Source organism: Poecile atricapillus, chromosome 18, assembly GCF_030490865.1.
Source record: "Poecile atricapillus isolate bPoeAtr1 chromosome 18, bPoeAtr1.hap1, whole genome shotgun sequence".
Taxonomy (NCBI): domain Eukaryota; kingdom Metazoa; phylum Chordata; class Aves; order Passeriformes; family Paridae; genus Poecile; species Poecile atricapillus.
Window position 1 is genome coordinate 10018123 of NC_081266.1, and position 18121 is coordinate 10036243.

General features: G+C 34.0%; 1 protein-coding gene across 1 annotated transcript in view; it reads right to left on the bottom strand.

Moving 5' to 3' along the window:
- The window catches only part of LOC131586097 (1-phosphatidylinositol 4,5-bisphosphate phosphodiesterase zeta-1-like), a 48988-nt gene that overhangs the window by 29856 nt on the left and 1011 nt on the right, over nucleotides 1–18121 (bottom strand). The window contains exons 2-6 of the mRNA XM_058852837.1: nucleotides 17897–18047; nucleotides 13295–13529; nucleotides 6594–6795; nucleotides 4886–5030; nucleotides 2991–3146 (exon numbers count right to left, since the gene is read on the bottom strand). Coding sequence (XP_058708820.1) covers nucleotides 2991–3146; nucleotides 4886–5030; nucleotides 6594–6795; nucleotides 13295–13529; nucleotides 17897–18047 — 889 coding nt within the window. The remainder of the gene's footprint in view (nucleotides 1–2990; nucleotides 3147–4885; nucleotides 5031–6593; nucleotides 6796–13294; nucleotides 13530–17896; nucleotides 18048–18121) is intronic.

Sequence of the window (18121 nt, forward strand, 5' to 3'; positions counted from 1 at the left end):
AAAAGATTCCTAACTATCTGATATATCTATCCTGTCAGCAGTGTAAGGCAGTTCAATGCTCTACAATGCAAAATAATTGAGGAACAAACTTTCATCAAAGCATCAATGTGCTTACATTCTTTTCTGTGTTATATTGGATGCCCACATGCTCCTTTCAATTGCTGTCAGATCTCTTGAGAGGAAGAACACAGCAGGGTAAGTAAAACCTTATCTCTTCTAGCATCCTGATATTTTCTAAGTTCATCTACAAATTGCTGCATAAGGCACTTCATTCCTTCACTTTCTATCAGCACATCACCACGAGTGCTGGTACAACCAGCAGAGATGTCTGGCGCCCGTCACTGATGTCAAATCTAATTTAATGCAGGACCTGACTCAAAGGACCTGTTATTCCAGTGAAGATTAGAGGGAGTTCATGAAGTCTCTTTAGAAGCACCATGATGGCCAAGACTGGGAGCAGAGAATTGTATCAGGTCTGTCGCTTTGGGTGGCAAAACATCTTCTTGGGAAAGAGATGGGACAGGTGAAGCTTAAAAGCAGCCTCAGTTTCTCATGGGATAAAGTTTGTGGGAAAGAAAGAAGTAGTGCAAAAGTCTTCTCCTTCCTCCATATGTAGAGGAGGAATTGTGTGCTGAGATGCCACAGAATACAGGAATTGCAGGGAATTAATAATATCAATATAGTCAGATGGAAGTGTGAATATATGACTGAAGGCAAAGAATTAAAAAACCTTTAGTCCTGAAATTTTCTGGGGTTTGTTTTTCAGATGAAGCAAGTGTTGGGAAAAGCAGAGAGAGGAAGTGTTCAGTGATCCTCCGCTTTTATTTCCTGCGCCTCCATGTGATTTTCACTTAGAATTACAATGGTAGGAGACATCATTGCAAGGTGGTCCAAGGAACCACCTAAGAGTGGGCGTGTTCCTCATTTTAACCTCCTTCCACACACACACACAATCATCTCAGTTGACAAAGGTATAGTTCAAGACCTACTTAAAGAAAGAAGTAGAAGATTGACCATATAAAAGAAAATTATTTCGATGGAAGCCTCCAAAACTCCAAAACCTAAAAGGAACCTGTAGTTGTCTAATGTTTCTTTGAAGTGTTTGGAGAAACTATGTGATTTCCCACTTCATGTACACACAAAATAACCATTCAATTCTGATCTTGAAGAACACTGAGGTGGCTTTTTCCCTTTTCTTGCTAATGCTCCATCTTGAAAAAAGTGGACCAACAACTTATATAGGTGACAGCTTTTTTCTTTTTCACACTAACTGAGGATCCTTCCAACAAAGAGCATTTCAAATTCATCATTTGTGGTTCTGTAACATCTCTTTTGCACAGCTTGAGTAAAGCAGTCTGAAGACTAAATTCAGAATTTGGTTTTCTCAAATGACAATGAATTTACCCAGGCCTTGAAAATGCACAAGGTCCCAAGCTTTAAAGATGTGATGTCACTAAACTCCTTTTTTGGCTCTTCAAAAAGATGCCAGCCAAAGTCAAGCTTATAACTGAATTTACAAATTCAGTCATAGCTACATATTTCCATTGCTAAGTAAAGTCCTACTGACTTTTCTTACATGCATGATCAGAAAACCTAGGAGAAACAGAGAAGATCCTCATTTGTGTTCATCCTCAAGATAATAATTTTCTGAATTAAAACTTTTGTAATCAGGTGACGACAGTGGCGTTATTTAGGTAATCCTTACACCTTGCACAGATGGGAAATATGTCTCACAATACTTTAATATGTTAAAAGCTCAGGAGAATTAATCTCAGCTGACAGCATTTCCATACATAGACCCAGCAATCCATTTTCAGGCAAAACTCTACAGAGCTGACTCATGAAAACTCTAAGCTGTGGAAATATGAAGTATGAACTCCCTGTATCACAGTAACCATATGGTAAGGGACATATATCATAGAAATTAATATTTTTAAGTGTGTGATTCAGTGATTCCATTTCACTGATTTTGTGCTTGCTTCAGAGGACATATGATCCTTGCACATCTCCTACACTGAATCCAGCCGTGATTTGAGAAGCTTTACAACAAGCCCTCCTGTTTGATAGAGTTTAGATTTTTTCCTAATTGAAAAAACAGTTTTCAAGGCTTCAAAATTATGTTGGAAACCATGATGCAAAAAAATATATTGCTACAATAAAAAAAAAAAAGGGTGGAGAAACATGAACATTAAATATTACAACATTGTCATGGAAATATAAGAGTACGGTAATACTTCAGCACATCTTCTTGCACAGATCACTTCAAAAATATTTTTCCTTGACAAATCCTTAAAAAATTATTTTAAACACCTTTTGTGTGTTGTTTTTCCTTATGACAGTGCTTCCTTCCCACATTTTCATTTGCATTTTTTTAGCTACTGTAAAAACACAAGGAATAAAATATGGCTATACTGGCAACAGCGAGAAGCTGAAATAAGTATTTTGTATGTGTGCACGTATTTGTGCTACAAAAGACTTGAAAAAAGTTTTTGTCCTTGAAAGAAAATTATGTGCAAAGACTGGAACAAAGGAAATGTATTTGTTTTAGTTTGCAATAAAATTTTCAACACCCATCTAATTGCCTTTTCTGACTTCATGTCCCAGGGGTCTCGGGCCATCCGCTGAGAAACGCTGTCTGAGGGAGAAACACACTGAGAAAGAGAATGGCTTTGCAGTAGCAGAGGACCAAAAAAAACCTCCATCATCACTGTTATTGACAAAAAATGTAGGCTCAGGTTTCCATTTCAATAACATGTTTAAATTTCAGGAATTTCCTTCAATTTAAGCAACAAAAAAATAAATCAGCAAATAACAGATGTATTTCCATGTGTTTTTTTGGTGCAGTTTAAATATTTTTGTTACTACCTGAAGTCTATTTCTGACACAGATGTGATCCATAAATTCAGTCCCAGAGGACTGAAAAAAAAAAATAATGAAGAACCCCACCATCATTTCCATTTCTTTCACAGAGAAAAATGAAAACTTATTACCTCAGGAGAAGGCAGTTCAGTCATATCTACTGCACCACCAATTGGTGTAGTGAGAAGTTTGTCACCTAGAATACTTTTCAAGCAGTCTGCCATTACTTCCTGCTGTTTAGGGCTGCAGTGGTTCTCCAGAGACAGTATAACTGGATAGGCAGATGACTGGAAATATAATTTTAGGATTTTATTATTAATAAATAAAAATATGAATAATTGCTTTTCCAAAATATCTTACAAAAGTCCCCTTGGCCATCTGTATTTACATTCATTTTCAAAAACTTCAGAATATAGATCACTTGTTCCAGGTTAGTAACACAATAAAACACGTAACATTTGTGGAAAAAAGAAAGCACGATTGAAGAAGAAAAAAGAAATGCACCTTCAGAAAGTTAAAACAGAGCTAGACATATATGAAAAAAGGACTGCTTTTCAAATAGTCTATCAAGACTCTGATAGTCTCCCCAAAGCTTGTTCAGAAATTATTTCCTTTACATGAACAAGCTATGGATATTTTTTATTTTTGATAATACCACAAACTTTTCTAGGAACAGTATACACTTTTCTCATCACACTACTCAAGCAAGGGTAATTGAGTAAAAATTAAAGCTAAAAGGTGAAAAAGAGAAAATTAGTAAAAATTAGAGAAGAACTCAAAAGAAATGCATCCATCTAGACTTATAAGTAAATCTCATAAGTTGCCAATAATACTGGTGGATACCAAAAATATAGTCTGAATGAAATCTTTGCTCAGGCAGAGCCTAAATTGTCAATAAGGAAAACACCATTTTATGTTTTTCCTGTCTTTACATTTGTCTCCTGAGCACTTGCTATTGACTTTTAAGAGAAGAAAAGCTCAGCCTGCATGGACAGCTGGTACCAACCATGACCTGTTGTGATTTTATCATCTCATTGGCACTTGGGCTTGAGAACTGAAGTTTGAATTAGAGTTAAGCACAATATGCTGTGTGTTAGCAAGAAGAGGCAAGTTTTATCCAGTGGGTTTTGAAAAACAGTGGAATAAAATCATGTTTTTAATTTCACTTTTAAAATCAGAGATTAATTAAGTTTTATATAGAAAACAGAAAAAAACCGCAGCTTTGATTAACACTGAGAAGGCTATAAATACATATGCATGAAAATCCACATAAATTTATGATCGTGGATGTATATATTCACACACATAATGCTGGCCTGATTCTGAGATTTATCTTAATAGTCATTCAGCACTTCCTTTGAGCAGGAGTTTCACCAGAAGCTTATACAAAAGCCTGAGACGGTGCAAAAACTCTCCAGATTTCAGTGTTTTTCTAGAGATAGGTAAAAGGAACTTTGCTCTGATGGGTCACCTGACCAAAAAACATCAGTAGCTGCTAACATTTATCAGTGTCAACATTCAAAATCAAAAGAGAGGAAATGGAAAACAAAGTCTCAAACTCATCTATTATCTAATATTTTTGTCTATTTTATAAATTCACACAGAGGATACAAGACAGACTCATAGCAGCAGAAGAGTAAGTGACAAAAAAACCTTTAAGGGATATAAAGAAGGAGGAAAACATCAGAAAAAATCTGAACTAGGTCTTCAATATAGATTCAGTCCTTGTTTAAATTATGTCAGGTGAGAATTCCACCTAACAAGCTGAGTGAGATCACCTGAATCCTTTGCACTAAGTTTGGTTTATATTCATTATCAGGAAAAATGATTATGATTCCTTTAACTAGATTTTAAACTACATTAAGAACAAATAGCACAATTGCTCTGCAATTAATTTTTAAAATACCCATTGCTCAGTTGCATTTTTTTTTACCCTGGAGAATTTACAAGAGCCATGTCCCCACTTAGTTAAAGCCACCATCCCATTCTAACCAACTCATGTATACACACACAGATCTGTACGTACCATAAATGCATACTTGTCAATCACATGAATTACAGAGCGAAATGGAATTTTGCTTGTTAAAGTGTGACCATGATACACAATAGGTTCATTGTTGGTGCCATCCCAGCAGTCAATCTCCAGGCAACGGCATCCTTTTAACAGAGCACTTCAGAAGAACAAGAGAAACAATTTTGCAGCCAAAAGAAAGATAGCAAACTTTTTTATACAAGTTGCTGTGTTTCTAATTACAAGCACAGGGATTAATTACAGAAAAAACACCTCATTTTCACCATAAATAGAAATCCTACAGAATTATATGAGACAGACATACTTTCTGTTTCTGCCTATTTTAGGTGTGTGTTATTTAATAAACTTTATTAGACCTTTAAAGAATATGGGATTACCTGCATTATCTTCCTTAAAAGGCTAAAAATCAAGGATTTCAATAAAGGAATTTTAGAACAAAGGCAAATTGCCACTTAAAATAAAAGAATAAATATTTTCAATGCTATTTTGTGCTACTATTCCAAACTTGCTTAGAATTTTGAGAATCACTATATTTAAAAATCTATAGTACTTGGAGAATCAGGTTGCACTTGGTCTTTACATAAAACAGTTCCTCTCCCCAGACCACATTTCTAAGAGTGCTAAAGTTTCTGAGACACCCTGACTTTACTGCTTTAATCTGAATATGTTAGTGTCATCCCTTAAATTCTTAGGTTTCTAATATTTGACTTGCAACTAACTGAAACATTTCTTATAAACTGTTTTACTTAATTACCAAGCTGTCTTTTACATCCTGCTTTTCACACATTAACAATATGTCAAATATGCCTTTAGCTGATTTTAGCATTTTCCTCACACATACAGGAGATAAAGAGAGAGGGGGTTATACCTTCTTTGCAATTACTTTCAGCAAGGCAGCATTAACATAATGGAATTTTAAATACTGTTAGAAATTCAGTACTGTTTCTGATGGTTGCAAGTCACTAAAGAACATCAAGAGAGCAACCAAAAAAAAAATTACAAAGTGTTCAGATAGATGATGATTCCTGCTGCTTTCTCTTCATTAAAGTAGTACAAATAATTCTGGACACATCTCCTCCTAATTCTTAATACATCCTGCCCTCTCAGAGTTGCATTTACTACACAATTAATTTCTTTCTTCCCTGTCTTGGCAATAAGGCATCCTGGTCATCATCCTCTTGGAGTCACACACTGCACAGGTTCCTCTCCCTGCTGCCTACTTGAATGCCCATGTTTTGTTGTTTTTGTTGTTTCTAACCTGCCCACACTGCAACATGCACTGAACACAGATATCCTTGACACAGACATACTCCAACACACATCTTCTACATTGAACAGATCACAGCTTGCCCAGGAATTTTACATTTCTTTCAGGGAGTTATTTATTTTTTGCATGGCACGTTGAGATTAAAAACTGATTTAATCGTGTACTGTACAATATACTATAGATTCCATTTGCTGCAAGGTTGATTTTCTGAGATGTAAGTGAAAAAAATAGATTGCTTCCAGACTATGAACAGATGGTTTGGCAAATATATTGAAAAGTGTACACACAAAATAAAATACCACTCTCATTTCAACTTGTATCTTTGATGGCTTTGTCCCTTATTTCCAAGTAGGATTGTATGTGACTTAGCATTAATTAAAAAAAAAAAAAAAAAGCCAAAGAAAGTTTAAAATATTAAAAATTATGTCTATATACCTGGTATAGCCCCATAAGTGACTGGGTCCCATTAGCTGGTCAGCTATCAAGTAGGTGTTGTGAGAAGATGAAATAAAATAGTCACATAATGGCTGGTTCATATCTTGATAGACGGTCTTGTGCTGGCTTTTAAATATTGAACATTCGTCTGAGTTCATGTATCTTATAAATCCTTCAAATGACAACTGCCTTTTCTTCCTCACTGAACAAAAACAAAAGGAAAAAAAAATAAATCTCTGTTGTGAAGCCACTCTGATGCACTTTCTGAAATTTTTAATAGCCAATTCTGAACACTGCTAAAGGTTATACAGCACAAAGCTTTCCTGCAATTTTAAAATTCATACCAAATGTATAAACAACACAAACATCAGATACGTGTGACTCTGGAGCTGAATTGCTGTGGTTCAAACTTCTGAGAGGAAAAAAATGTGTTTTGACACTTTTATTCTTCTATGGACAGCACTAAGAAGAATTTTCAGTAGTCCTAATTAAATATAAATAAAATATTTGTCATTTACTTTGGAAAGTAACATGCCAGACAACGTGTTAAGGGAATCTTCTCTTTTAAAAGAACCAGGATTGTTCTCTAAAAAGTCAGAAATTCTCAATATAATCTTGCAGAAACTATGACTTCTAGCACCAAATGTCTTTGCCAGGGGTGGAAAATTCCAAATAAATATTGATCAAATCATGTTTAGAAATATTTGAAATAAAAATAGCATTGTAACCAAAGAAATAACTGTCTACACAGATGAATTGCAAATCAAGCCTATTACACTACTATATTTATAACAAAATGAACTAATTGAGTCCATACCAGTGATAGTCATCCCATTTGTTTTGGTTTTGACTGATTTAATGGCAAACAGAGCCATTACACTGCCAGCTACTGCTCTCAATGTCATGTTTGTAATGCAGTCATTTTACAAATGATATAATCTCAAAAGTTAGATTTGCTTCAAAATATAGTTTGAATTAGTGAGGGATTTTGCTCAGTTCTTACTCTAAAATAATTTTATTGTCACCGTTAGGCTAGTAGTTAACAATAAGTAAATAATCCAAGATTATTTTATGTTAATAATAGTTTAGAAGTCGATGTATACAAACTTGGGGACTGGAAATACCTGTAGGAAAACCCCCTTTTCTGCCCTGGTAATTCTTACTGCAGCTATAAGAATCAGAATGTACAAGTTAGAATTGCAATTATCGATCTTTGGTGTGTGACAGACTGGAAGTTTTACACCTGGATGAGAATTTACAGAAAATAATTGTTTCTCAATTACACAGGTCTTTGAACTAGAAAACTTGCAATGTTTTACAATGATAAAGAAAAACAGAAGGGCATCCAGACATCAAACATGCATTCACCCAACAACTTATTCCTAACAGAAGTCTTTCTGAAGTTATTCTTCCAGTCTTCCATTGATGAAGAATCCACAGACAACCCAACAAAAGCATTTCAACTGCTAAATAACCTTGTTAGGAAATTTTTCATAATTAGGAAACAGAAATTTACCCTGAAACTTCCTTGCTGTCCAAAATATTTGTTCTGTTTGGTATTATTCCTCTCCTCTTTTTTCACACTTTTTCTCCTATGAACACTGCTTTTGCACTTCCCACTTTCCACTCCTTTCCTCAAAAAAAAAATCCAATCCAGGGCATTTTCTGTTTCAGATTTCTGATAATTTTCGTTTTTCTGCTATCCATCTGTATTGTTAATCTTTCATAGGAGAAAACAGGATACTATTTCTTCATGGAATGTCCTGACAAACTGCTACTCACTTTTACCATCTTAGAAGGGTTTACGTATTTATTATTTTCTCCTTTTTTTTTCTAGTCACTGACAGTGACTAGTTCTTTAGATGTTCCCTTTCTAAAACAAATATTACATTTGATCTTTTCCAGTCTTTCAATTCATCATTCATTTCCCCCGTTTTCAAAAGTAACCTTTGACTTGTATTAGTCAAGCTTGTTACAATTTTCTAAGAACTTGGATTTGTCAACCTGTCTTCACTGACCTGATTACATCATTTAAGAAGGTCCTACCCTGTTCCATCCATATTTTTGACTATCTTACTCAGATTAATAATATTAATAATATTACAGAACCGACTGTACTTATTGCATCGGGAATTTCTTTGGTCTTCTTTTAGCTGAGAGATTTGCAGGATGACTTCTTGCAGCCTTGATGACTCTTGAAAAGTGAATCCTATAGATTTATCCACATGCACGTGGTATATTGTTCTATACTTGTAACAACTGGATTAAATTTCTACTGTCTGGATCTTTAAAAAACATTTTGAATTTTTTCACATTACTCAAAACAGAATACACTCATCCTGTATGTTTTGCCTCTAATGAATTACATGAGCTGTCTGGATTTCATTTTGGATTATTTTATTTTTCATGGTCTATAGATTTCTCTGAGCAATTACAAGTAGAGCTAGTAACTATTTGTGTGTGTGTGTGTGTACATCTTTTATGTTCTACCTTTTCTGCATTTATTTATTAAATTAGTGAAAAAATACTGGCTTTTCAGTCTTGCTTTTTTTCTGAATTATTTATGATGTTTTCCTGGCTGTTCTTGTCATCGACAAAAGTTAACTGCAATATTCTCAAGAGAAATTAATGTTCAAGCAAATATGCTAATGACCATAATCCCCAAAAAATGAACATCTAACATTGTTTTGTTAGTCAAGATGTAAGCTCATAGACTTCAGTAAAACATTCAGCTCATGTCTCCAATCAACAGACTAAAAATCTTTGTATTTTTACAGAGCTTACATTTCTGAGGAATAGCCCAGCCATGCTATTTTCTGACCACTTACAGACATTTTCTGCTTCTACATTAAAGGAAATGGGAATTCATCTCCATAACTATTCCACAGTGAAAAGACTTTCATCAAGACCTTACATTTCTCCCCTGGAGGAACCTCAGTCTTTTTCTCCATTAGGACCTTTTAGCAGTAGTTAGTGTGCACACACATATCCATTTGTTGTAGAAAGGGAAGGCAAGAAAAGATTTCTGCCTTCTCGTTGCCTCTTTTTGTTCACAAAGTTCAATGATTTCTTTTGTCTTGCCCTCCTCTTTTGGATAGTGTACAATTCATTTTATTAACAATATTCCTTTATATTGTTTGGGGTTTTTTTAAATCTGATTTAAGATAAAATTATTTTTCTCATTCCTCCTGTTAGGGTAAACTCCAGCTCTGCCATATATACAAATACTGTCATATCAGAGAGGAATTATGGATATTTGAACCTGGGTATTTGAAAAACTTGGATTACATTATACATTATTTTCAGAGTTTATTACATTCCATTTTTCTTATTTACCTTGGAATTTCTTTGAAAATGTTTCTCTTCAGAAAGAAAAAATGGAAAACTATCACAAGATGTTTGTTGCCCTGAAGGCCTTTAGAGTACCCACAATGAGGCAGACAAAACAAGCAAGAAATCACTCTGCACTGGCCAGAGCCTCCTGCAAGACCCATTTCCTCCTGAAGGGACTGAGTACAACCTGCAGCCCTGCCAGGGTCTGGGAGAGGTGTCTGGACTGAAATAGAGACTCAGGAGTGGGGAGGAGAAGAGCCTGAACGGAATGTGAGACTAGGAAATGTGGAGAGAGAGATGTTTCCCATGTTTTTAAATGTATGTGAGTGCTCTTTGCTTCCAGAGAGCTAAATGAGTAATTAAATGTCTATGGTACTTGGGACAGAGAGAGTGGAGTGGGTACAGATACATTTGCTGGGAATTTTAGGGGTGAACTCATGAGAAATACTTGCAATCACAGACAAGGGTTTTACTCTGCTATAATGGAAGGAGGAATCTTTCAGTCATTAAAAGGCAGAAACATCATCAGATGGAATTTCATACTATGAAATTTGACTACATCAGTATGAAACATTCATGCTCTAAGGGAACAGTAAAGAGAGAAGTATTTCCTTGACTAAAGTTATAATACACTTAATTCTTTTCTAGTCTCAGTTTATATTCTAGGGAAGCTTTTTCTCCCTTACCCACACTTACAACTGGTGCATGCTGGAATAAAGTATCTATCTGAACAGCAGTTCAGTTTTCTAAGGGTTTATATCTCATAATCACCTTGTCTTGAATTTTTTCCCCGAGACTAGACCTTTACACATCTTTTCATAATCTGATATATTGTGTCTCTCAAATCCAGCCACAGTCATTGTCTTTGTTGAGATTTTTAAGCCATCTTTCTTACTTCACATGATTTTTTATGAAATCTGTGGGAGTTTGGCAGAGATGTCTCCTTTATTAAGTTTGATTTACCTTGGCCAATGGGATCAAATGCTCTCTTCTGCAAATTTGTGCTCTACATTCAGCTCTGTCTCACATACATCAAAAATCCAAAAAAAACCTTCACGACTGTGTGCACTAGGAATAAACTGCGAATGTTTTTTTTTTGCTTCACAAATACATTCTGGATTACTCAAAGTCCTTGTCTGACAGATGCACCAGGCTTATATTGTTATTTACAAAGCAAGCTGTTTTTTTTAAGACAGGATTGCATTTTTGCCCTGTTTTTGTATTGCCTAGCAGGAAAATAGGCAGGAATAGAGTCCTTGAATGGCTCTACATTGTAAATAATACTGGGATGCACTTTCTTATCCTCACTGTGCCTCTAATCCTATCCATGTAAATGAGCAGAATTTTTTTTAAAAAAGACATATATACCAAGCTTAAAAAAAAATTATTTAGTTAGCATGTTTTCTTTAATCTCATTTAATGAGTTGAGTCTTCTATTCAAAGCTAATAGTAAAATGGGAAGATAATGGAATGTTTGGGAAGAATAAAACTCTCATTGGGGTGCTAGTAAGACACAACTGTCAGGTGTGAATCACATATTTTGTGATCAATTCCATAGAAATGGCTCTTTCTACCAAAAATGCAAGGTTTTAGCACACACGTGAAAAAACCTGTTAGTGTAGTATTTTGACATTAGGCATCTAAATTGTATAACAAGAATGAAAGATTAGTTTATTCCATACTGTCCTGAGCTAGCTACAGTACCTACAGAGAATAAATTCAAAGTTATCTGGCTCAATAGCTTTGAAAATCTCTCTGCAGAAATGTTAGGGATGCACTGGATGCTATAAATGGATTTATTTAAATTAGATGTAAAATGTAGTCATTGTTTTCATCCTAATCTTGACATAGCAGTGCTATCACATTTATGAGAGAATGGTCATTCCTATTAGCAAACCTGTCAATCAAATGTCAAAGCCTGGCCTTTTCCCTTTTTGTAAGACACAGGGAGGGCAAGGGTGACAGATGAGTCCAACAGATCATCCTGATGAATAATGTTCTGTAGCAAATTCAGAACGACACTTACACAAAATGGTCTATCACAATACCATATGAATCATCTCTCATGTCAATCATAACTGGAACTTTTCAATAAATATGTTTGAGTGGGAGTATGAATTCACTCAAAGGAGCATGAACAATACAGAGGTTATTTTGTTCAGCGAGATTATTTCCAATAACAAGACAAACAAATTTATCACAAGTGAAGAAACAAACAAGAATTTGTCTCAGCATCTGAAATTTCAACCAGACATTAAATTAAACCTATAGAAACTTCAGTTCATATTTTTAAAGGTGTTTTCTAATGGACTGAAGATTATTCATTGTTTAACTGTGCTATAGATTTTAACTTTCCCATCAAAACAGGTGACACAAAATAAAAGGAACCTTTTAAGCTGGTAATTTGAACAATTAGTAAACATTAGCTCCTCTGAAAGAGCAGAATATGTTTAATAAAATACAGTTAAATTTGAAAGGCAGCCTTAAAGAGTAAAGGCATAAGGAATCACATGTTTTTATTACTGGACAGTAAGTGCCTCTAAATGAAACACCCAATGTTCTTCTGTTTCTCATTGAAAAAGTGGCATTTTCCATTTTCTTCTTCCACCACAGGTCAGCATAGAAAATCCAGTGCTATTATCCCAGAAGAAATATTTTCCCCTTGGGTTTGTTTTTCTTAACCACTTATCAATTCCACCCGTTTTCAACGACTGGGAACCAAGGAAACGAAAGAATTGAACATATTCCACTGAATAAAGTAACAGCTTGCAGCAAAATGCAGTTCTATCCTTTTCCTAGCTGTAAATTTTGCCACAAGTTGAAATCAGTGACGCTCAGCAGAAGTGTTACACCCCAACTTGAGGCACCTTTAAATAGGTGAAGAACATGTTACAGATTTATGAAGCCCTCCTCATCTCAGCATTCTAGTGATTCACAAAAGGTGACCAGGCACCTACAAAAATTTTCCACAGTGCCCCTGCAAGGAAGTCAGAAGGACATAAAAGTCTTGTCTGAGGCCTTGAATTTTCACTAAGTGACTCAAGGGAGAGAAGACAGTGTAACGAGCAGAGAAGAAAAATGGCAGATATGGACTTTAAGAAAAACAAATTGAAAATGGTTTGTAATGAGCTGAAGAACAGAATTTGTAGAAGGACTAGAAATAAAAAGATAAAGAAATGACAGAAAAAAGAACAGAGCAGAGAAAGGAGGGCACCATAAAAAGAAATTAAAACACAGGAAGAAAACATAATAAATAGATGAAAAGACATGCTTTTAAAGAAAGAAATATATGAGGTTTAGGACAACACAGTCATTGAGAGAAGCACGAGAAATAAGAGCTAGATATCAAATAGTTAAACTGTACATACCTTCATCAATGGGTTCATACTTCATAATAATTTCTAAGGCAGTTGTTTCATTAGCTTCAGTTTGAAATTGTTCTTTTATAAGAAATTTAAGGAGCTGGCTGTCAGGTAGAATTTTGCCATCTGTCGAGTAAGCCTTGAATAGTTCTTCAAATTCAGGCCTGTGTACAAGAGCTCGATAAATTGCTCTGAAGTCGTCCATGCTAATAATATTTCCTGACTGTTTGTCAATAGTTTTCTGAGGGAAAAAAGCAAGCAAAATTTATTAAAAAAAAAAAAAGAAATTAATGAAACAACATGCAATTATACAAATTATGCACCAAACACTCTTTTATAACTGACCATAAGAGTGAGCATCATAGAAGAATCCTCAGGCAACAGTGACTACAATCAGATTACACTCCTCAACTTTTAGATGACACTTTGTGTGCTACAAATATTTTATGTAAAGTAAAATGGACCATATGACACAATTAGCATCTAAATAAGTGCAATAAATTTAGATTTAATGCATTTTTAATATTCAAACACATTGTTGAAAATCTTTAAAATGCTACGCATTAAAATAAATGTGCAGCATAAAACTTATCAAGTGGAAAATATATTTAGTATAATACCTCTCCAACAGCTATTTACACCATATTGTAAATACTGTCAGTCAAATTTGCACACAAAATCAGCAACCAGTAATCTTAAAAATGAAATAAGGATGACCAAATTACCAAGAAATACAAACCTTTCAACACTTCAATAAACGAAGTTTATTGTTTCACAACAAAACAATATTCAAGTTTGAAGACAAGATATTTTGTAAGAACCTATGACACCATGTTCTAATCTTAACAAGCCAGAATGTTTAACTTAGATTAATTATTCACACTTTCAGAATTCTTGAATTGTAAGCTTGTTTTCATACAGCTTACAGAATGTTAGCATAGTAATTAATTTCTGTGTTTCAGTATAAAAGTCACTAGAAAAGTTAAAAGGCCACAAAAGAATTTGAGCAGAATAATGCTTTTTTACCATTTCTGCTTTTTACATTTTTCACAGGTTTAACAATTCTATTTTTCCTTTAAAATTTTCTACTTAAAATAAGTAACTGCATATATATATAAATAAGCATAGAAATAAATATATGTCTTGCATATATATAAACATAATATATAAAAATATAAATATAATATATATAATATATAAATATAAATTGCATTTCTATATAAATATAAATATAAATATAAATATAAATATAAATATAAATATAAATATAAATATAAATATAAATATAAATATAAATATAAATATAAATATAAATATAAATATTAATATTAATATTAATATTAATATAAATTTATTAAAACATTAATATAATATAATATAATATAATATAATATAATATAATATAATATAATATAATATAATATAATATAACCATAATAAGATATAATATGTAATACGTATATTAAGATATAATAGCATATATATAATAATATATAACATATATTCTATTATATAAACTATATACTATATACTATGTATATTAATATTATTTATTAATATATAATATAAAATATAGTATATGCTATATGCTGTATATTGTATATATGTTATATATTAGTTAATTATGTACTGATTAATTAATTAATATCAATATAGAAATATAAATGTTTCTAACATTTTAGCCTGATTTTTGCTTAAAACCTGCCAAATCAAGAGAAATCTTCTGACAAAATTGCTCACAAAAACCACAAATGGCAATCCACTGCCTCAGTGCTTATGACTGTAAACTGATGAAAATTCTCAGTTGTTGGCTCCTTAAACTGAGATGCCAAAGACACCATGTTCCAGCATCCAAACATCCAAACATGGCCCTTACTATGGCTGGTTTGGCTTCCACAGAAATGTCTAGAAGCAGGAAATTGCTTACTTGAGCTCTGGCTGCTCTTTGATCAACAGATTGGATTACTGCTAAATTAGATTGGTTTTGAAGCCATACCATGAAAGCCAAAAGTTTAAAGATCTGGTGCCAGTTCCTTCCTATGCAGTAAAGTTCTTTCTGCACTTCTGAATAAGTACAATAGGAGTAAAAATATATTAAATAACTGAAACGAGTACAAAATTAAATTTCATGAGGAGTTCTAGTGAAAAAATCTTACAAATGAGTACTTCAGTGTTTGCTTTGAGTTTGCAAAAGAGAATAATAATGATCATTATTAACAGAAATCACCAGCAAGAAAATATTTCTGTACAAATGCTAATTATACACATTTCATTACTGCTGAGAAATTCCCCATCTAAGGTTGATTTCTTCCATCCAATTTTTAATGTTCTTAACAGTGCTGCAAATTTGCTTATAACCATTAAGCAGGAAAAGAAAATACCAACTTCTTTTGAAAATAAACAGTCTATCAGGACTTGGAGGATGTTCACTTAGTTACTGGCACAAAGAGAAGCTGGACAAAAAAGTAAAGTTTCTATTTTAGCTGCCTCCTGGTGAAATACAGGCAATAATACTACACAAAAGAACTCTTCAAATTAAAGTCATAAAAATCATGTCACTATAAAAAGATATTGTAAATTTTTGGGGTAGATTTTTATCATTCCTATTTTTATTAATGCACATCAAATTTTTGCTGTTCAGAAAAAGAAGAGACAAAGTCTTGAGAGAAATTAGATGAAAATTTATTATTCCTTAAAACCTTAATGTTCATAATTCTGATACTGCTCAAAAGAGTATTACAGTAAAATAAGCTCAAAGAGAACAGAGAAGAAAAAAGCTGATTATTCCTTAAAATTAGCTTTCTATAAAATGTATTTTGCTATGTAGAACCATTAGATTAACTGCTGATGTGCAGTTAATTACAAAGATGTCAGTAACATCCAGAATGCTTTGGATTTTTACATATTGTTTCGCTGATGAAATATTTGAACCCCCCAAACTACTGAACCCCTGTAAATCTTTCTCAAATAGCATAGGGCACCTAACAGTACTGCTATAAATAACTAGATCAGGCTATTGGGTATAATATGTTGTTAAATACAACTAGATCAGACTTCTTCTTTGCAGGTCACTTCCCTCAAATCTCCTTTTCTCTTCCCACAGCTGACCATCTCTCACATTCCTGCCAGAAACCAAAGTAGGGGGAAGATAGAGGAAACAACGAGAAATATCTTTAAGTTCTCAAGAGATCCTCTAGCTTTGAAACTTTCTCCATGCAGTGAAAGTTCAAAAAACCACAGGAAGCCTCTTCAGCCAGGGTTGAGCTCATGCTGCTGGTTCTACCTTGGTTTGAGAAGGCAAACAATGAGAGAGGAAGACAGGGTGAGGAAAGCTTAGTGCCTTCCTTCTTATGACCTTTCTGACTTGCCATAGTTAATTGTCTCTGCCAAATCAGGACAAAATTTGCCAGCTGGTTGCAACATTCTCCAAAGAATCATATCTATAAAGGTGAAAGTAAGTAAATATACATGTATTTATATAAATATATATATATATTTATATATATATACACACTTGTTTTCATTCCCTTAGGGAAAAAGCATTACCAGACAGATGGGGTTTTTTGGGGGGGAAATGATGTAAAGGGAAAATCTTAGATATTTTGAGTCATTACATGAAGAAAATATGTATCCAGTACTCATTTGTTAGTATTTGCTCACTGAGACAAGATCTGCTTGGCAGTAGTTTGCTTGCCTACACTAAATGAACTTAAGTCCAGCTTCTAGCTGTATCATATAATCTTCACAGAAATATCTTAAAAACTGCCACCTCTCAAGGCCAAATCCATTCCCAGGGAGTTAGAGAGCGATTCCCATCCATTCAGGCACACCTCTTAAATATTACAGGAGAGGTATAGTGGAGAAAGGAATGAATGTGTGCTGGATCTAAAGCCTGGACAGCTCAGAGAAATCCCAATTGTCCTCCTGGAAAGAGGATTTTGAGAAGATTGCTCTCATGGCTCTGTCCAGAATCAGACAGACATGTCTGGGCTCATTAGCTTGACCAGAGAAGCTGAATAGGATGAAACCAGAATGCTTTAACTTTTCTCAAGCGCAGACATGTTACAAAAAAAACCCTGGGAATCCAAACCAACATATTTTCCATCTTACACTAATTTGTTGTGGAGAAAAGACAGAGTTATGTGGGTGTCAGTCTCTCCGAGTAACAAGCAGTAGGACAAGCAGGAGTGGACTCAAGTTGTGCCAGGCTATTAGGAAAAATTTCTTCACTGAAAGTGTTGTCAAGCATTGGAACAGGCTGTCCAGGGAAGTGTCTGCGTCACCATTCCTTGAAAGTACTTAAATGCTTGCAGATGTGGTGCTTAGGGACAAGTTGCAGAGGTGGACTTTTCAATGTATTAATGGTTGGACTCAGTGATCTTAGAGATACCTTCCAATCTAAAGGCTCATGATTCAAATTCAAACCCTGGGTTATCTATTTTACACAGACATGAAAGACCTGGAGGAGGAAAATTCTTTGCTGATTTTGCACACCACACTAGCTTGAAATACATTTCCCAAAAAATTAACTTGAAAAAAATCAGCAAACATATGATGTGTGTAACTGAACTTCTAAACCATTCATTGCTTAATGTACATACACCTTACCTTGAAAATATGTTTTAAATGGTCTTCATCAAATTTTATTTGCATTTTTTCAAGCAGCCTCCTGCAGCCCTCTAAATCAACATTCCCATTCATGAAATCATTCTGAATTGTATTCCAAAACCACGTATGAGACGTCAGGTTAAGGAAGATTCTGGCCAATTAAATTGCCTTTTAATGGAGGGGATGAGGGGGAAAAGTTTAATTTCATTAAACCTAAGAAGATTG